The sequence below is a fragment of the Varroa destructor genome, unplaced genomic scaffold, assembly GCF_002443255.2.
Source record: "Varroa destructor unplaced genomic scaffold, Vdes_3.0 BEIS01000005.1, whole genome shotgun sequence".
NCBI lineage: Eukaryota > Metazoa > Arthropoda > Arachnida > Mesostigmata > Varroidae > Varroa > Varroa destructor.
The window spans coordinates 25,907,633-25,928,531 of NW_019211458.1; the positions used below are offsets into that span (position 1 = coordinate 25,907,633).

General features: G+C 36.9%; 2 protein-coding genes across 5 annotated transcripts in view; one reads left to right on the forward strand and one right to left on the reverse strand.

Annotated features, from left to right (window-relative positions):
- Positions 1-10: 10 nt before the first annotated feature.
- glu (structural maintenance of chromosomes 4-like protein gluon) lies at positions 11-19,434 on the forward strand. Of its 3 annotated transcripts, none has more exons than XM_086991800.1 (23): positions 11-149; positions 8,266-8,371; positions 8,734-9,247; positions 9,760-9,863; positions 10,252-10,364; positions 10,795-10,937; positions 11,176-11,324; positions 11,458-11,805; positions 12,187-12,429; positions 12,582-12,728; positions 12,951-13,184; positions 13,441-13,667; positions 13,901-14,044; positions 14,356-14,629; positions 14,868-15,101; positions 15,486-15,643; positions 15,920-16,175; positions 16,454-16,635; positions 16,851-17,055; positions 17,385-17,522; positions 17,841-17,935; positions 18,340-18,523; positions 18,784-19,434. In XM_086991800.1, exons 2-23 carry the CDS (start codon positions 8,270-8,272, stop codon positions 18,982-18,984), a joined length of 4,395 nt encoding a protein of 1,464 aa, XP_086847926.1. In that variant the 5' UTR covers positions 11-149; positions 8,266-8,269; the 3' UTR covers positions 18,985-19,434. The 3 variants fall into 3 exon arrangements, with proteins under 3 accessions (XP_086847926.1, XP_086847925.1, XP_022662184.1); XM_086991799.1 differs by lacking the exon at positions 11-149 and adding an exon at positions 4,778-4,950; XM_022806449.2 differs by lacking the exon at positions 11-149 and adding an exon at positions 5,913-6,079.
- A 315-nt stretch (positions 19,435-19,749) lies between these two features.
- Positions 19,750-20,899, reverse strand: part of LOC111250758 (peptide deformylase, mitochondrial-like) — a 3,027-nt gene continuing 1,877 nt past the window's right edge. For both annotated transcript variants that reach the window (XM_022806453.2, XM_022806455.2), the window contains exons 4-5: positions 20,698-20,818; positions 19,750-20,035 (exon numbers count right to left, since the gene is read on the reverse strand). In XM_022806453.2, coding sequence (XP_022662188.1) covers positions 19,845-20,035; positions 20,698-20,818 — 312 coding nt within the window. In that variant the 3' untranslated portion in view covers positions 19,750-19,844. The remainder of the gene's footprint in view (positions 20,036-20,697; positions 20,819-20,899) is intronic.

A 20,899-nucleotide genomic window follows, 5' to 3' on the forward strand; every position in this document is an offset into this window, starting at 1 on the left:
CTTTTCCCCTATTACCGGTTCAATCGTGACGTGTAAGGCTTCATTACATGAACACCTTTTCCTGCAACAAGATCAAGAGGTTTTACCTACATACTTGTCTTGGATGCCTGGACTGTGATCATTCGTAAGGCGCGTTAATAGGCATTCAGGTAAATAGTGCTAACGCTGGGTATAGTGCCAATACAGAACTCGGGGTGGGCGTAACAAATCCTATACAGTTGGGCTGTTGCGACTTACACGAAATTTGAAGGGTCTATGAAAATGGTAAAAAATTTAGACAGTTAATCGTTCAAATGTCGTAGCCTTATCCAATCGACGTTTTTTTGTTTGGTTTAAATGTATGCGCAGTTAACCTGGGATGCACTGGTGGATATTAATGAATGTAAATCAACACTAATAATACTTAATAATATGACAAGAACGGAAATTTTCCTGTTATATTTTGCCCAACGTTTTACCAGGGATGATAATCTTCAGTCGTATATATTTAATTGCTAAAAAACGAACGCTTTTTATATATCTTGTAAAGTTAGACATCAAATCATTCGCCAGGTTCTAAAGTCGACTCTTTTTATCTATTGCGTGCGGAACATTACTTACGCTTCATTTTTACCTCTAAAATTACCTTACAGGAAAAGGTAAAATGTAATTTAGGGAAAATCAGCCTAAGAATCAGTTGTGCTAACGACCAATATCCCAGCACTAAATTATGTTAAAAATAATTGGTCCGTTACTTTTTTCATTTTTTTTTTAAACAGAATGTGTTAAAGAAATAGTAGTAAATTAAATATAAATAAACAGAAAAATAATTTTCTGAAAAACATAACACCTCCTCTAGTTACGTCAGACTTACAAATAACATCATTGCGAATACCATTTCATAAAGTAATACCACTTGGACTTTTTTAGAGACTTCTAGACAAAAGTACTTATCTACTTATTTGTCGAGTTCTTTCATATTTTGTGTTTCATTTTCCAACATTCGTTTAGTGCTTTCATCTTAGAATATTTGCCATGGTTGAGTTCAACAGACTTGAATAGTCTCAATAAGAAAAGCTCATAGAAGTTGAATATGTCCAACGTTCACGTTTAAATTAACAATATTTATAAATATCGATAATTTTGTCAATAATTACTTGTATTCCCAACAATAATGCAATATAAATTTTCTCAAAATTATTATTGAATGAGAATAAAAAGCTTTCTGCTGACCCCCTGGCGTAATCTCTGCACACGATTTTTTAATAAATTATTGATAGAACTGGGTGTGATGTTACAGTGTGACTTCTACCGTCAATATTTGCGTAGCAGAAGTATTAGGTTAAAGTAACCCTTTGTCGATTATTGTGCTATTCTATATCAGTGTTGTGACCCGTGACATAAAGATGAATCTGTTTACCATTCAACGCTAGCATGTCCCAACAAACAGCCGCTGACAGAAAGTTTCCCCTCAGAGAGATCTGATTTGGAAAACGACGTCTGATCAAGCTGGTCGTATTGGGGGTAAAATCGGAAGCTCATAATTTAAGCGAGTTATTGTTGTAGAGTATTGTTTACATTATCCTCTTTAAGATTAAACACACATCGTTTACCTTTTTGGTGCTTGCCTATTAGGTACTCTTTATGTCTATTAGACTCAGTATGCGAGAAAATGCATAAGTGTGTTATTGAACCAAGAGTTAGACCTATGAAGGAGGTAAGATCATTCGATAGAAACACGGTCAATGAGTGTGGTGCATTGTTAGTCTAGCCTTATTGCCGAAGTAAAAGTATTTTTATGTTAGTATTGACGGTAATAAATTACCTGATTATTAAAATTAGACTTAATTACAATGCGGTGGCTTGAATATCCAAACCTCTGGTTGCGGTGTGAAGTGCCGCCAACAACCCGTTCGAGTTTTTTTTTTTGTTAATACAATTACAGCTTTCGGACCTAGAGCATTGCACTAAAAGATCACAGGCTCCGTGCAAAACTGCCAAGGTTTATCGGCGGTCTATTTATAGTAGAATTTAGTAAACGATGTCTATTTCATCAGACATCGCGGAAAAAGTGAGCTTCTGCGACGTACTCCATACAAGCGCGAATTTTCGTGCCAATATGAAAAGGTGGGGCTGTCATACGGCTAAAATCAATTTATGACCAGAGATCACGCGTTTTAAAACGAATGCGATCGATATTTGTGGTTTGCATCCGCTGGAGACCGTCAAATAGCGAACCATACCTGGATACATTGCTGTAGACAAACGATGCAGAGGCAGATACGATAGTAACGATATCGTTGATGCTGGCAAAAATCGTTCGAGTGCCTGAATATATGATAAACTATTTGTATGGCTATAACAGGCAAAATCTTCTTTATTTGCACATCTTACAAAACTGGAAGATGGGACCAATGAGCTGACGCTTTTAGCTCGTGTGACGAAAGAGTTTTTAATTGACTTTCAAGAGCGAACGAAATCTTCCGAGGGTCATTATGGACGTTTTTGAAAAGGCCGCAAACTGATCGATGCTTTTGGTGAGATCATTTTGAATTGTTGATGAATTTATATGCTTTACGACGATTATGACCCAGGGCTATAGCATTTAGTATCGATGGAGGCACTCTAAAGTTACCTCACTGATACTCACGAACGAAAATTTCATCTGTAGTAATAGTTAACATCTTTGACGATCTGGAAGATATGGAAAGCCCTTCTTTGAAACCGATTTCATTTCCACGTCCCGAGTATTTTCTGGAAATTTTTGAAAAATATATTCTGGCTGAGTTGGTTAAGGTAATCACAGAAGAGGCAACTGTGTTGGTTTTCAATAAAAGTGTATGTCACCAGGCTTCCTCTAACAATGTCCTCTACGATATTGCCCGCGTTTTGTTATAATCTACCGATTCCACTAATTATAGAGGAGAACTGAATAGATATTATCGACAATATTAAATGTACAATACCGCGCAAGAATCGAAAATAGCATTTATCTAATTATGCTGCTTTGTCAGCTCTGCCGTAGACTCTTCAATGATCACAGCAAGCCTGCGCCATTTTGACCCTTTTACGTGAGCCCCAGTCGTCCAATATAGAGCCCACAAAGGAGAACTATGTGTCAAGTAACTGTAGTAGAAAACAGAATATTTCAACTTGCCATTCGGAATAGTTTACTTGTGGTCCTTTACTAGCACACCGTACAAGTGTTTAGAAGGACGGGTCATAAGCTTTTAAATGACGAATTTTTAACAAGCAACTTTTGGGTCTTTGGATGCTGTATCCTTTTCGATTCCATTCAGAGGCTCGTGGCGGCTTGCTTATGCCGTCGAAACCCACGTTTAGCGAGTTGCATCTGTGAACTGATGGGTCGGTCAATTTGCCCGGAGAAATAATTTACCATTTATGAAGAAATAGTTCTTCTATAAGCAAGACAGCAAATCGACGTATTCAAAAAAGATCCGATACTGTAAAGCGTACTGAAGATTCCGATTTCGCTCAGTGAACTAGTGTTATATATCTTGTTATATATTTTACAACCCAAAAATGGTGTTTCGATTGTTATTTACTTTAACGCAAAACTGCGCACTTTTTACAAACAACTATATTTCGAAAAAAATATATATGAAAATACTTTTAACTACTAGGGTAATCAACAATTGCATTTGCGGCTGATTCATTTTTTATAAACTCTTGTCTTTAATTTCCTTATAAAGTGTGTGTACTTGCTTATATGTTGATATTTTGAATCTATACATTTAGAAATTCACTTCCTGCGTTTTATAAAAGACGTCTCAGCGTTTGTCCACACGGCTTGTCGCTTCGAGCCCTACAAATATGCAGATGTTTGATGAAATTCAAGACCGTTACGGGGTTCGTATCGTCTAGAGCATAGCAATGCACCCGTTTCTCATTTCTGTTATTACTATGCAAGCAAGCTGTACCGCATGAGAACGACAAACGCAATGTCAAAGGTACTTGTAATAGACGCCATCTGAGTAACGCGCCTGATTTCGTTAGCGTTACCAGTGTAGCAACGTCAAGTGATAGTAACCGAGAGGAGCATATATCGCTAACGTCATCAAATCATTTATCGACTAACTTTATACTTAGTAAGGGTACAGTTATAAAATGAGCGTGTACTTAAAGCCCTTCAAACTCTTGCCTCCTGACAGCAGCAACATTCGCTGCGGGCATTCCCCTACACGGCGACCCTCGGTGATATCGAAAGGCACTCGGCCCGATGTCCAATCAAATTGGCGGTCCTCACTAACCTAATGCAATTAATATAAAAATATTGAGTCCTTTCGAGCAACGGATTTGTGATCCGTCTTCATCCATCTTTGGTTAACCGCGTCGAGCCGCGTGCGTAACAAAGTTGCTGTACACTCCTATAGTATCATTTAAATGTGTCCAGGTCTGTCCCATCAATTATAATTGAAAAAAGTTCGCATATTACTTTATTAAGTTAAACACTAAATTATACGCTATATTTGTATGCTTTTTCAACTTACTACTTGAACTGTTACTGCAAAGGTCCACTTAGTTGGTTAGTGAAAAGTTGTATATGTAGCATAAACATTAGTCGTTTCATCTACAAAGTTAGATAGTAATTGTCGATGTAAACAAATCGCGCAGAAAGGTCACATATAGACCACAATCTACCTAGAAACTTAGCTTCTTATTTAGAATCAAAACGTACATGTTTGTAGATAAGGTTTGCACTTTCGGACCTAAGGACAGCGCTGCCGATAGCTTTTTACTTACGTGTTCCAATCTTGACTCTTTTTCGTTGCTGAGATTAAAACCTCCAACAATGATACGGTGGCTACAGCCGATTCTCTCCGTCTGGCGATGCCACTCCTGCTGCGTTCATGGCGCTCCTGTTGGCCTATTTTGCTGCTGTATCCGAATTCGCAGCTTCAACCGCTATTTTTGCATCTTTTTTAATGCCGAATTCACGTGTGTTGTACGGTCAGTGCTTAAAACCAATTTTTTCTCTCGCGCATTTTGTCTCACCAACCGCCTATTTCTACCTTTTATATTCCTAGGGGAAACTAATATCTTATTTGTTCTGTGTGAAACAAAATTAAGAAATTTTCGATTTGTTAAATAATCATATAAAAAGTATATACGTATATATAAGGAGCAGCGCTATCGTTTTCATAATATATAACACTAGGCAAGTAACATGATTATCTACACACCACTCAATAAGCGTCCTCAGCTGAAAAAAATGCGCTTTTCTAAAGGTATGTGAAAATAATTCTACTGGTTTACTTAATGTCATCCAGATTTCTAAGGGTCGAATTAACAGTATTAAACATTTACTTCATTGTGTTAATACAAATATGATAACGCGACATAAAATATAATTGTCTGAACTGACCCTCAAGAACATTAGAAAAACAACAGGCTATGCAGAATAAAAAGTCTACAACGATTCTCTGTTGCCTATTGTTCTACCATCTCTTATTTCTAGATAATGAGTTTCTGTAAGCCCTGAAAGTATAGGATGTTCTATACTTAGATGCTTAACTAGAGATTGCCCGTGGTGTAGATAGTTGGAAATACGACGTTAGAGGATATGCTATCGACTTTTAATAATTGTAAAGTAAATACATACAGCTGAATCTTTAGGCGATAAATAAGTCATTTGTGAACCCATTCACTCAGGCTGATACCCGTGTCATGCAAAGGCTAATATTGTGGGTGCTTAAAAATACGGAGTCCGTGAAGCTACGGTCTTTTCACCCAATCTTTTTTTTTCATAAGGAACATATGTTGTACAGCTTCTGTCAAAAATACGGACTGAAAATTCAGAAATGCAGCTAATTTTCCTTAAATACAGTGTTAAAAACACGGATAAACTGTTGGTTGCTTTGTGTGGGGGCTGCTAACGTTAGGCGCCAAAGTAGCGATAAGAGCGCCCTCTATGGTTCGAACATTCGTGACAAAAACAACTGGAGCGTACTGGTTTTCGTTGGGCGCGATTTTATCTTCTTGGTCGAAACACTTTGTCCTAACGCATTGCTTAGTGATTTTTCAACACTGTGGAGGAACCAGGAAGGCGGATAAGTGTCAGGCGTGCCAGTCGAAAACGGTAGGTTGTATTGGAAGGTGCCGGTCAATTTGAAGGGGCTCTATGAAGCTGTATCTGTAAAACTGCTGCAGTTATGTCGTTACTTGAATTGAAATATGACTCTAGCATCCGTTAGAGTATAAATGACCGGTATGCCGGAGATTAAACGAGGTAATCCGATTACCGATTTGACAAACTATATGAAAACACGGAGCTAGTCAGCGTAAGATAAACGGCTGTTACGTAATTAGGAATTATGAATATACTGATATTTATTAACTTATCTTATTTTTATACAGAGACTTTTACACCGGAGAGTGTTTCAATTACTGTAGACTTTTCCAACTTATTGAATTTATTACTTGTCCATATTGGCGACGGGTGCATATAATAGTTACTCATTGATCAACAAAGCTAACTTTAGCAACGCTATATGAATACTGTATGAATGCATTGAATCTCTAAAATGTATATATTAATTTCACTTGAAGTGAAGACCGACCGGAGTATTTCGTATAGAACCATTGCTTAAAAATTAAGTAAAGGGCGTTTTCCGCGCATATGTTGACTCTATGACAGAACCTGCTACTTTTTGCTGATGTAAGTAATAATGAAATTCATTTTCTTTTCTATACAAATTTAATTTTTATAATGGATTGGGGAAGCATTCGAGGTTGTCACTTTAGCTAAATAAATATTTATTTGATTGAATGTTAGAACCGTGTAGCTACTCAATTCTTGCCGAGCATTGTAAAGAAGAGTGTCCTCCTTCTTTGTGAATCGTAATTTATTTTATTTGCACGATTGTGGAACAAAAGCTTTAGTATAATCATGTTCATAACGTAATATCCCTTAAAGAGAATGCACGTGCAGACTCTGGGCATGTGCGTTTAACTACTTTGGAATATGGCCTGATTCTTGTAGAATTGGCTTGACAAACGAATTTCTATTAAATCGCATCAAATATGTAATGATTGAATTTGTTATTTAATAGGAAGGTTCTAATTAAAATAAAAGATAGGCCAACTTTGAGTTAGATGATCAGCCTCAAAATAAAATAACATAGACTCTGAATCTTGGAGTTATTATAAATATTAGGGATAGTCTATTCAAAATAAATTTTTTACCTTCAGAGGAAAAGAAGTATATAGACAGTTATAATATTCTTATAATATTAAGGAAATAGCAATAAAAAACGAAGTAGATATTTTTATTTAAATCAATTCAAGTTTTGAATCAAAAATTATGTAATGACGTCAGAAAAAAAAGTTGAGTTAATCCTATATGTGAAAGTTTATTAGGTCTTTTTCGATATTAAATATAACTTACAATTTTGCGTTCAAGAAGGGTGATAAAGGCAGTACTATAAAGAATATAAATTAAAGGAAGAACTTTAAGAAATGAGATAAATGTCTAAAATATCAATAGATACCTAACATAAACTATCCCTCAATTTCTAAAAGATTACATTTTACGTCTTTGTTATATGAGAAATAATACCAAATCTAGGTAAAATCAAAATATAAACTTTAGGATGACCAAAGAATTAAAATAGATGTTAATGTAAAATAGGATCTGCCCTACTTCTAGGATAAAAAAAAAGTAGTCTTGAATTACGGTCGGTTAACATTAGTAACTCGAGCTAGTATAAGCAATGATAATAATAATAATAAAATAGATGGTTTCTGGTTTTGTGGTCTGACTTGCGTAATATTGTATGATTGCTGCAAGTAACAGCAAAGTTTTGTAACTTCAGAAAACATGTTAAATTGATTGATACTGCTGAGGCCAGGAGTGAATTTTTAAGGCGTATTTTTTAAGATAGAAGTTACAATGCAAGATTAAATAATCAGAGCACTGCAATTGTATGTGTGCACAACAAGTTAATAGTGAAAGTAATTCAGTCTCGTACGGTAAGTCGTATGACTTCCTGATATATCGATGCGGTTGACTTACACATATCTTAATAAAGTATTATCATTATCAATGTACAATGTTTATAAATTAGCTTATTAAATAAAAAAGATCGACTCGATTGTAATTTATCAAAAAAAAAGCTTAAAGAAAAGTCAGCATCCAGTAAATTAAAGTTTTTATTATTCGAGCGCTTGTGCTTACATAATTAATCATTCTTTATAAACGATCGTGCGTATGGAAAAAGTATCATCTTCGTAATAATTGGATAAACTGATTTTATCTTTTTTCAGCTCGATGGCGGCGTCAGATGACTCAGACCCTGAGATGAATTCTCCTCCTTCGAAAAAACGGCTTTCAGAAGAGCGCGTAGCCGCCAGTGCACGCCGGTCCTCCAAGGTGGGTATTCTGTAATTATCGCATTAAGATGATATGTCACTTTCTGTATTATTCTGTATTAACTAATAGCTAATTTTTGAAGTTATAATGGTGAGTTCATGTTTACTCATACGTCTGCTATTTTTTTCATGGTATCATGTAGAGGTAATATTTATCACATATATATTGAACATTTTTAATTACGTGTTTATCGTTACACCACGCTGGATTATATCCAGCATGATAAATGAAATACGCTTATAATATTATTTAGCAACAGCATGCAGTACATATACCATGCTCGAACTTCATCTTAATTTTCAAATGCAATTCCGTGCCATGGTTCTTCCTACCACTGTTACTTTTGTCTTCCTCTGTTATAGGCGGAAGAACCGTCGAGTTTTAGAGCTTTAGCCGAACCCGAAGCTGCTTCCGTTGTAGAAGTATTTGCAAACGCAGGTGGAAATGGCGAGTCAAAGCAAAGCCCCATAGGTAAATCCGCTGATCCAGCGGCAGCCCAGCAGAAACAAGTCATTGTATCTGTGGAGAACCAGGAGAAGGAGACATATGGCTCGCTGGAATGTCCAGCAGAGCGCTCAATTCGAGAGAGTGGTGCAACTGAAGCTGTGATGTCCCCGTCGACAGTGACCGATGGATTGAAAAGCCCTAAGCGACGTTGTGCAGTCGGTGGATCTGTCACCGAAAATCAACCGCGGAGATCGAGGGCCTCGGCGGAAATGGCACAAAATACCCAACAGCAGCAGACTCAACAGCAAAATCAGCTTAATGAATCTGCGAAATTGCAGCAGCAGAGTGTACAGCGTGCGAGGGCGACCTCGCAAAAGACCGTGGACGAAGTTTTTGCAGGATGCGAACGTGATGAAGATGGAGGGATCAGTGGGTATCTGATATATTTTTTTTTCTACTTACTTTTTACTGGCTAGGTATCTAGAACTGTCATCATGCTTCAAGGAAGCTCTAGGAAGGGTAAACTGATAACAGGGTTATCTTATTTTGATTCATATTATTATTAAAGCGCTCGCAAACAAAAAAAGTAATTTTGAAAATGAAAAGGGCATACACGCTTCTCAATGCTTTAAATATACTGAGTTCACATGCATAAAAGAAAAATCATTTTTCACAATTATTGGACTTCCATAGCTCATTTCATTCATTCACTTTGCGAATTGACTGCGGTGACATATTTCTATATAGTACCGACTGATAAACAAACTTTCACCTACATTCTAGAATATATCGCTTACAATTCTTATATATATATACATATATATATATATATATACTATACCAAATGGGCGTATTTAGCTTTTATTTATGTTTTCTATTGTGGGCGCCGTCAAGAGAAATCGTAGTTAAGGTATACGTGTACTCTTTTACTCCATTTACAGAAATTGGTAATATCTACATTCCTCCACCGCCTCCACCAGCGTGTACATTTGAAGCAATTGGTCCACGGCTTATTATATCGAAAATTGAAAATCGGTATTTTAAAGTACGTTTAATATCTATGTAGTGTTCAGCTTTATTTTAGAACTAATCAAAAAATTATAATTGAAGAGCAAAAAAATTATAGAATTTTTCAATGGATTTTCAAAGTGTCATAGTAGTATCTTGAAGCATGAAAGTTCAGCTTACACAGATACTGTGTAAGTCAATATGAAAACACAGGTTTTTATTTATATTCATTCTTTCAAAATGGCTATTTGATCTCATACATGTGGTTCATCACTGATATCTTCTTCTTGTATCCGACAAAGGTGGAAATAGATCTTACTAATGTTTCTTATAATGTTTTAGTACGAAAACCGCTACCTTTGGTAGGATAGGTAACGCGCCAATTAACGTACCAATTTAATTTGCACGTTTATTTTCTCTTTCAGAGCTATGGCAAACACGTGATTATCGGACCTCTACACAAAAACTATTCTGGCATTGTAGGTCCTAATGGAAGTGGTAAAAGTAACGTCATTGATTCTATGCTTTTCGTTTTCGGGTAAGAAAAAGTTTTGAGTAAGATAATGTCATACGATACTGCATGCCATACAGGCAGATCTCAGAGATAGATACTAGCTGCTGTAACGCGTCTTTCCCAGAAACTTAATTTCTTCTCTAAAGAACAACATTTTAACAGTGGGGCTATACTGGATTTGAAAATTATTACCACAGTAAAAATAGGAAAACAGCTTTACTTTTAAGAATTAGAAGTGTTGGTTTCTTTATTGTTAGGTAAACAGACTACTGCATGCAGCTAGGACCAAAGCTCTAGTATTTTTTTGATTTAGATTTAAACATCTAAAACATTTGGAGTCTTTATGTTGTCCAGATTTGACAACTCTTTTTTGTATAAAATAGAAAAAGAACGTATTATATAGGACCTTTCAAACTAGGTTGACATGACCACACTCTTAAAATGTCTGTTTCAGTTACCGCTCGAAGAAAGTCCGTGCCCAGAAGGTGAGCAACCTGATCCACAACTGCGATATGCATCGGGATATAAGGAGTTGTACGGTGGACGTACATTTTGAGACCATTATCGACAATGAAGACAAATTTGAGATTGTTCCCGGTGAGTAATCGTACACACGGAAGCAGTCGTGAGCCCTTTCTTTGGGTTACGAGTACAAATTGTATAGAATGACACGTTGTAACTCGTTACTCATATGAAAGTTTGACCAGCATCGCTATATCATCAAAAAAGATATGTTGCTTCATTGCGTTATCGAAACTACGAGCAATGAACAGTAAGATGCTGTGTTTCGTAATCTTTCGATCATGCACTTTTTCTCCTGGTTTCGATTTTACAGGTTCGAAACTAGTAATCGGACGTACAGCATTCAGGGACAACTCCTCACATTACACTTTGAATGGGCGCCAGGTGTCTCAGAAGGAAGTAACAAAGATACTTCGTCAGAACGGTATCGACCTAGAACACGATCGATTCCTTATTCTTCAGGTAGGTCATAATTTCTGACTACCTTTCATCTGTTACAATTCTTATTCGGTTCGTGCTCATTCTATTACGTAATGAATATAAAAGCCAATATTATTTAGTCAAACTATAACATCAATCACTTTCTTACTTTCAGGGTGAAGTGGAGCAAATTTCAATGATGAAACCGAAAAGCGAATCTGAAAATGATGACGGAATGCTCGAGTATCTTGAGGACATTATTGGTACCAACCGTTACAAGGAGCCAATTGAAGCTTTTGTCAAAAATGTCGATGCTCTGCAAGAAGAACGAAATGCTGCCCTGGATCGCGTCAATATGGCTGAACAAGACATGCTAGCGAAAAAGGAACTTCGCGACGAGGCTATCGATTTCCTCCGGCTATGCAACGACATGACGCGTTGCGATCAGCAGCTTTACGAGATCGCTCGCTGCGACGAAAAAGAGAAGAAATTCGGCATTGAGAAACAGCTTGATCAAGCTAAGGTGAATTGCAACCTTATCGTATGATAGCGCCACTTCTTCATATACATTTTATGTGATGTGTATTTAGATTATTCGATGTTGAAAATCGATGCGGAAAGAGACGCGGTAACAAGGTATTGAAATATATTATTTTTTAAGTTTTTTTTGTAACATATACACTTTAAGCATATTCAGGAAAGTGCAAACTCACCTGATGCAATCTGCACAGTTCTTGCGGTTACAGTTGAAAAACCGTCTATATGTATGTTTTAGGACTACATCATGTATATTACCATATCAATTATATGGTAATATATCATCAGGTAGAAGAGAGCATGCTTCGCATCCATTAATGGCCTCAGATGTGTCTAATATTAGAACCATGTCTTGTTGTTTATTCAGGCAACAGTCGAGAAGATCAAAAAGCAAATGACTGAATTTCTTGAAGAGAACAAAAGACTTACGGACGCTCATAAAGCTTTGTGCCGTGAAGAAGCTGAAGTGCTAAAGCAAGGTGAAACGCTACAAGCACAGTACACCGAACTCGAAACAAAAGATATTAAGTGCCGCGAGGAAATCAAACACGCAAAAACGGCCATTAAAAAGCTCGAGAAAGACCAGGAAACGCAAAGTAAGAAAATCGAGGTAAGCGTTTCTTACTTGTCGTTCGATTAGGACATGCTGAACGATCTTGTAATTGCTATTATTGATAAGCATTCAACCGGATAGGTGGAAGTTTTTGCTTTGTTCAGTCACTAACATGCGCGTATGAATACGCTCATACCATCTGATCACAGAAATTGAAATCAGACGCGATCAAACTCCCTGAAGAGAAGGCCGCGGCGGAAGAGGCCGCTAAGGAATTAATTGAAGAAGTTGCAAATCTCGAAGCCGACTTGCATTCACGTATGGAAGATCTTAACAAACAAGTATCTCCGATTCAGGTGAGAATCGCATCTCTTTGCTACTATTCTAGCCTGTCAGCCTTAAGTTCTTTTTAAAAAAAGGGAGCACAATATATGTGTTATAGTTTGTTTGGCATGAATAAGGCATTTTTACATATAATAGTATAGAAACCGGAGAAGTAATGATTATATTAGTCATAATATATTAATTGTTCGTTCGTACTCAAGAACTAGTTACCCTACGCTAGTTTATTTTCGCAGGAGGAAAAGTCTACACTTGAGAAGAACCTTCTCGAGCTGCAGCGCGCTGTTAACACGGCCAAGTCTGCATTCTCAATGGCTCAGAGTGAGCTCGAATTGATGACTTCGTCTTCGCGGACAGAGCAGCGAAAACTCGAAGAGCGGGAACGAGCGTTGGAAGAAGCTCAGAAAAAACTCCAGGCCAAAGAGGAGCAGGTCTCAAAAAGTAAAGAGGCGTTACCTAGCCTAAAAGAGGTGAGAAAATGAGCCTTTCCGACAAGAACAACAACTAATCTCATACAGCGAAACGATTTCAAGATCTGAACTAAATTAATCTACTAACGCAACATGAAAGTAACAACACGAAAGGTACAGCATCGCTTTCACATAGACCAAATTTTAAGAAGGACAGGAAATATTTCTGGGTTCAAGTAACTAAGGCTCTAACAATTACAAAATGCCTAACATACTGGGTAGCTTTTACATTTTTTTTTTTGTTGAACTGAAGTAGGCGTACGAGAAGGTTCGACACGATTTAGAGACTGTTGATCGAGAGTATGAGGAATGTCGCGCTAATTACAACTCGAGTCGAATAAAGCTTGAGGAAATGCGAAGTACTAACACTGCTACTAGAACAAACAATCGACTTCTCGATGCTCTGATGAACGAAAAAAGGAAAGGGGGTGCTCTCAGCGGTATCATCGGAAGACTCGGAGATCTTGGAGGAATTGACAAAGAGTAAGATTGTCCGATTACTACTAACTAAACAAGCAACAATTTCCTGCTAACTGCCCAGTCCAGGACACAGAAACCCTTAAATAACAAATATGATATATTTGCATAACGATTCTAGAAGTCGACAAATAGTAGTAACGGAGTAAATGTTTCTAGGCAGATTGAGCTGTACCGTATTATAAAGTAAGAGAATTATAGGTTGTAGCATGAAGTGTATGACACGCGCTTGTTTACAGGTATGATGTAGCCATATCGATGGCATGTGGATTACTTGATTCAATTGTGGTAGACACTACTAGTACGGCAAAGGAATGTATTAAATACCTACAAAAACACAACCTCGGAAAAAGTAATTTCTTAGCTCTGGAGAAAATGAATCAGTAAGTCATCATATCATTAGTAGTAGTAAATCTACTTCTTTTCAAGCTTCTTTATGTAGGTACCAAGTTATTCTTTACAACTACGTTTGTCAAAATTATCTTTCATATTGGAATTGAACTATTTTTAACTTGTCTAGGCAAAAAAAACGATATTTTAAACGTATCGGAGTACTTTAGATACAAGTAATTTTAGACATAGTCTCACCAGCAATACATATCATAAAACCGTAGTGAATAGAAAAAGGTATATATTTCAGATATCGCGATTTACGGCTGGTTATTAAATTATCGCACGCTTTATATTTTTGCAGTTTAATTGGTCAGGCAAAACAGTCCATCCGAACACCTGAGAATGCGCCACGCCTCATTGATCTTGTGCAATTGTCGGATCCAGCTTATCTCGGCGTATTCTATTACGCTCTGCGTGACACCCTCTACGTTCACGATATTGATTCTGCAACCAGAGTTGGTTTAGGCGGTGTACAGAGATTTCGCGTGGTCACGAATAAGGGTGAAATCGTAGACCCTAGTGGAACTCTGACCGGAGGAGGCGGACGAACTTATGGTGGGAAGATGGGCCGAAAGGTAATATTATCTATTATATATCTAATATTACCTACTAAAGAAATGTTTAATGTTTTTTTTTTAACTTTATGATATAATTAAACCGAATATGTTTTACTAACAGCGAAATAATGAATAATAGGGTCAAAATAAAATTAACTTATAGGAAATATTAGAGATAACCGGGAGCTAACAAGAACTAAAATTTGTTAATGACACGATTGTGATAGCACGGGTGTTGTATTGTAATCTGATACAGGCAAAATTGGATACATCAATTAGCGATTCAGAAATAAGCGCCCTGACGTCGCAGGTCGCAGAAATGGAAAGCCGTATGACAATTCTAGCAACACGAAAAGACGATACGGGACGCCAGTTGTCTCAAAAGAAAAAAGAGCTTGACCAAGTAATACAAATGGATCAGAAAGTCTCACTTGAGGTCTCAGCCTTGGTCGAAGAGATTCGTTCTCTAGAAGGACGAATCAAAATGCAGGTAAGTTAAGCAAAAGCCCGTTTTAGAGTTTGAAATGCATATTTTCGAATGCCTGATATGCGCATTTCGTTACCAATTAATTGGCTTGACAAGCTTTAAGTTTATGAGCAATATCTAATAATGCCTTTATGGTTACGCAGGATATAAGATTGAGGCTTGTTTCGTGTGATGAATTTAAAAAATGGGCTAGATATAATTATTTATTAAACAAGTTCCGTAATTTTCGGTGACGAAATGGACAAATGACCGCCAGTATGTAAACTTAATACTGATACAAAAGGATGAAAATTTATGGGCATTAAAATAAACCCTTTAGCATAACGACTACACCCAGATATCTTTATCTTTACCAAGATATGCTGAAGGATTATATTTATCTTTCAGCAAAAATCAGTTGCTGAGAAAACAGTCGATCCAGTGAAACTACAACAACAAGAGACTCGGGTAGCGGAAACCCGTCAAGCCTATGAAGAGGCAGAAAAATCGACTGAGGCCGACCGAAAAGCTGTTGAAACACTGGACAAAAAGATAAACAAAATTAAGTATGTGCTGCACTTTAGTGTAGGAGCTATAAACAGATAATAGAATAAGGCGAGAAGATGAACACTCGGTCACCCCTCGGGTGTCTAGTTTAGATGGGAGTAACTTTTCCAATTACGTTTTTACATATTAGTGGCAGCTTTCCACAAGCGTAAAACAGATAACGGTGTGCGTACCATTCAGCCTTTGTTTGTTATTATCCGAGTGAACTATTATAGTGGAAGGGAAAATTTTATGGAAATAAGCTGATTTTTTTCTATCTATGTGCGCTATTAAAGGGAGGAACGCATCGGTAATGTAAAAAACAAACTCGAGAAAGCCCAGAGGAGTTTGAAAGAGGTAGAGGCGAAAAAGACACAGTGTCAGGTCGGCATAAACAACTCCGAACGAATGTTGGTTCAAGCCGAGCGCAAGTTGGCGGATATTGCTGCTGAAATGGCAACGGTACAGGAACGCCGTCAGAAGGCTAGAGAGCTCTACGATGATCTAGCTAACCAAGCTCAAAGCATCAATGAGCAACTAGAAAAGGCCAACGTAAGCTTTCATACAATCACTTTCACCAACAGGCGTGTTTCCACCTCTTTTCACAAAAATGGGGGTAGTTTTGTGTTGTTGGATTGACTAGTAATGACTAGTATCTTTGGCTTTACAGTATGCGTTTATGTTTTGTTTATTTATTCATTCAGTAACAGACACTTTCAATTAATTTCCAAAATACATGCTCCGCATCGACACGAAAACCGCTACAATTGTATTAATATGTAAATACTAGAAATTGACGTGTAAGTATGCAACGACTAAATATGTTTCAGGCACTAAAAGAGGAACTGTCTGGTAGGGTTGCGGCTTCGGCCCGAGGTCTTCACGATTTCAACAAACAGGAAGGCGTCCTTAAGATTAAACAGCAGGAACAAAAAAACATCGTTAAAGACCTTGAGAAGGACCATGACCAGTGTTGTCGAGTCATAGAAGGGTGCATAAGGAAAATCAAGGCGTAAGTGCATATATATTGATGTATGTGTACGAATTATCATTATACACTATACTGTATGCTTAACTGCGATAAGAGTCTGGCGAAAAACACCTGATTCATATAGCCCTTTTGAGGATAACATAACTTACCCGCATTATACTGGCTTATTGGTCTAAATCCTTAACTATAAGATGATCTTTTGAATATCAGTGAACAAACTTGACCTCTCTTTCCAGTCTTCGCTTGGAAATAATCGATGAAGGGGACGACGAAGATGCAGTGGCTTCCTCTGACGAGGCTGCAACTCTGCTACCGGAGCTCACCGAAGAAGAAGTTCATAAACTGGACGCAGATTCAATCGAACGAGAAAAAGTGAGACTAAGCGAGATCAAGAAAACAATGAAACCAACCCTAGGATCAATCGCCGAGTACAAAGCGAAGGTTAGTTATCTAAAAAATTATGGTCGCTTATATATTGGCAAAATTATTATGTGTTGGAAAAATTTCGTTCAATAAATCAATCAAAAATGTATTTTAACCAACACAAAGATAGTTAAATCGATCATACTTATTGGACGTTTAGTGCGTTTTGAGTTTGTTTCAATTCCAAGAACAATATTATCGTGTGTATGTTAATTGCATTAATTAACAGTTTGATTATTTTTATTAACTTGTAATTAATGCTAGCATTTATTGTGAGATGATCAAGATAGCTCGTATTTGCATTAGAATCTAATATAATACCGTTTCGGGTTTTCTGTGAATTTCAGATGAGCCATTATAAGAAACTGTCGGGAGTATACCTAGATAAACAGCAAACACTCGAAAGACATAAAAGCTATTTACAGGCACTCAAGAAGGCTCGGTTACAAGAGTTTTTAACTGGATTTAAGATTATTACACAAAAGGTATATGTAATATAAACATTTTCATAGATTTCGCGCCTATTACGTTTACCTCTGTCAGTTAGCAATATTGGATCTTCGATAAACCGCCGTAGTAACCATCGCTCAAGTCAAAGCGAAAATTCGACTGGTTGATTCAAGAACATTGGTAAAAGGATTGATACAACGCAACCGGTTTATCTTAAAGATTTTTGTACGTGAGCTAGTATGAGTAGTTATCAGTAGAGACTGCTGTACATTCTACCGACTCAATCTTCGTCACACTAGCCGAAAATAGTGTTTCTTATGTTAATATACACTGTATAATGGTTCCTATCTCAGGTAAAGGAGATGTACCGAACGATCACACTAGGAGGTGACGCTGATCTCGAGCTTGTAGACTCTTTGGACCCTTTTTCAGAGGGCATCGCGTTCAGGTAATCATTAAACACTTCCGTTAAGCTGCTCCTATTAGGAGGATTTTAATATGAAAAAGAACCCATTCGACGCTCGTACCGGACTATCCGCAACTATTTTTTACGAAATTCTATGGAATTATGAAAGGCGATAAATAGTGAACAACGTATATAACGGCGAGATCTCATCATCCCCATATTATGTGTATGCCGAGCTTAAAATATGACTATTGTGAATGTTATTGTTGATATTTTTTAACTTACACGATGGGTATTATGGTAAAATTGACAAAACAGATACGATTGTTGTTACCAAATAAACGAAGAGTTCTGCGGATGGGATAGAGCATCTTAAAGATAGACGTATTCGTATATAGAGTTATAGTTTCTAATGATTTCGTTTCTCCAACGATTTGCTGTATTAGTGTACGGCCGCCGCGAAAAACGTGGAAAAACATTTCGAATCTTTCTGGTGGCGAGAAAACCTTATCGTCATTATCGCTCGTGTTCGCTCTTCACTACTACAAGCCGGCGCCGTTCTACGTAATGGATGAAATCGACGCGGCTCTTGATCACAAAAACGTTTCCATCATTGCCAACTATATCAACGTATGATACTTAATTTACGCTAGCTCGTGAGATCATTGCTTTCAAACAGGAGCTGTGACAATTTTGGATACGATTTCAATGGTGGTAATACAAAAAATATCCATGGCAATTCTAATCTAAAAAACATTTCGACAAACGTACAAACACTTGACTTGAAGGTAACCATATCTGAACCCAATAACGCTGATTTTTAGTCGCACAAACTATACTATATTTGATGAAATTCAAATTTTTGCTTTTGGTTTCTCCGGCTTTTTTAGGAACGCACACGAAACACGCAGTTTATCATTATCAGCCTTCGCGAAGAAATGTTTTCCTTGGCACGGAAGTTAACTGGCATCTATAAGCCTTATAATGACACGAACACGTTGACGCTCGACATAGAACACTGCCTTATCGGGATGGCGTCTGAACGAGATAAGGAGAATGACCCACCAGCTGTTACAGCAGTCGATACATAATTTGTTCTTTAATCGTTTCATCGCCGATGTTTGGTTTTGTTCCACTTCTTTCGCGAGACACGAGATACATCATAAAAAAAATATGATGCTAACATGTGACATTTATAGATGTTACTCAAACTTTTAAACTAGCCAGAATATATTTGGTAGAAGTTAAGAAAAACAATAATTAGTACTGTTGAGGGACACAACGACTAACAAATAAGAAGTCGGACGTTACCATGAGAAATAACAAAGGAAGTCATAAGGAAATGAATACTGTAACTTGTGAAGTATTATATTTTACCTTGTCGCTTTGTACCAAACGATACGCAAGTTCTTTTCACTTCAGATATAAAATAATGAAGATTAGCTTACGAAGATCAAAAACTACTACGAAATGTATTTAGTATAGATGGCCTAGTAATAAGTATCGATAAATAAATCTAAATGAATATATCTATCATGCTATTGTTTGAAATTCTATTCTTTCTATTTTAGCTGAATTCTACCATTTCACGATAGTTGCTCAAAATGTTGCTAATACAACTGACCTAAAAGTGAAGCTGTCACAAGTTCATGACCGCTTTGCAGAGCTTGCCAGTTGCGAACTCTTTAGTGAAAGCAGGTTGAAAAAGGATTGTATTGCACTGTACCTACTTGATGTTATTAGTAACATCTTTCTAAAAAAACATAACAAGCAAATGCATAGACCTGTTAACTATGCAACAGCAACCATATCGGACCTATTACGGTAACCTCTATAAAACGTAAAAACACTGACAATGAGAAACAAATCGTTACATTTAAATACAATTGTGATTTTTTTCAATAGATTTCACGTGAAGACTATTCTTATACAACATAGGTTTGAACTAGCGCTATAGACCACCGAACGATTTGCGAGCCTGAGGAACTTTCTGCACCAGTTTCCACAGCATGAAGTGAAACGTGTGTGGATCCATGATGTCGGTGAAGAGCCTGCCGTTGAGGTGATCCATTTCATGTTGAACTACTCGAGCGCCAAAGTGAGACACCGTCCATTCATGTGGGTTACCGTTATGATCCAATCCTGAAATATGTATGCAGGAAAGGGAGTGGACCACAAATGTAAGAGTTAGAGGATTAAGATCAATTCATTTGATATTTTAACTATGCTGACTGAACTTAAAAATTACGAATATTGTATTCAATGTTCGCGTTGTAATTGAATTGAATATGGAGTGAAAGTCAACACAATTTTATAATTATTGGCTTGACAACCTAGCTGCTTATTTTCAACAACTGAGAGTAACTAGCAATATGCCAATCGCTATTTTATGAGCATGTGACCGCTGCTAAACTAAATTAATTGGATTGGATTGTATAAATGGAGGGGAGAGAGATAATTAAGGTGATTAGAATGAACGAAACAAGTTAGCCTTTTACTGGTATATGTACTCTACAGTACTAACTGATTTCGTCCCACTATCTTAAGCTACACGTTTCACATTAGTTACAGAGCCTCACGAAGTATGTAAACGTTCAGTTACGTTTCTTATTATATAACTACATCTAACTAATTAGCTTACATTGAAAATTAGAGTGTACGCACACTATTGCTGCTGTGCTATTTATAAAACCTTAAAATGACTTAATGCCTAAATAACAACGTAACTGAAACAAACTAGCAAGAACGCGTTGAAAAGACACAGTGTATAAATGGGTAATATAGATATCGTGATTGGTACTAACCTTTAACTTTAACCTTGACAGCCCTTGGTACGTGAGCTGCGTACCCATGTATGCTAAGACATGCCTCCTTGAATATTAATTTCTTTGAATCCTCGATGGTCATTTTAGGATTGATAAAGACCTACTTAGTAAAAAAACAAAAAAAATATTGGAGGAGAAAGATGATGTTTAGCATGACCGTCGCCTAAACCCATTAAATATA

Excerpts from the sequence above, each read along its gene's own strand:
- glu (XM_086991799.1), top strand. The coding sequence starts at position 4,793 with ATGATACGGTGGCTACAGCCGATTCTCTCCGTCTGGCGATGCCACTCC. Across the intron at positions 8,372-8,733 it reads GTGCACGCCGGTCCTCCAAG|GCGGAAGAACCGTCGAGTTT; the intron begins GTGGGTATTCTG and ends CCTCTGTTATAG. Across the intron at positions 15,644-15,919 it reads AAAAAGATAAACAAAATTAA|GGAGGAACGCATCGGTAATG; the intron begins GTATGTGCTGCA and ends GCGCTATTAAAG.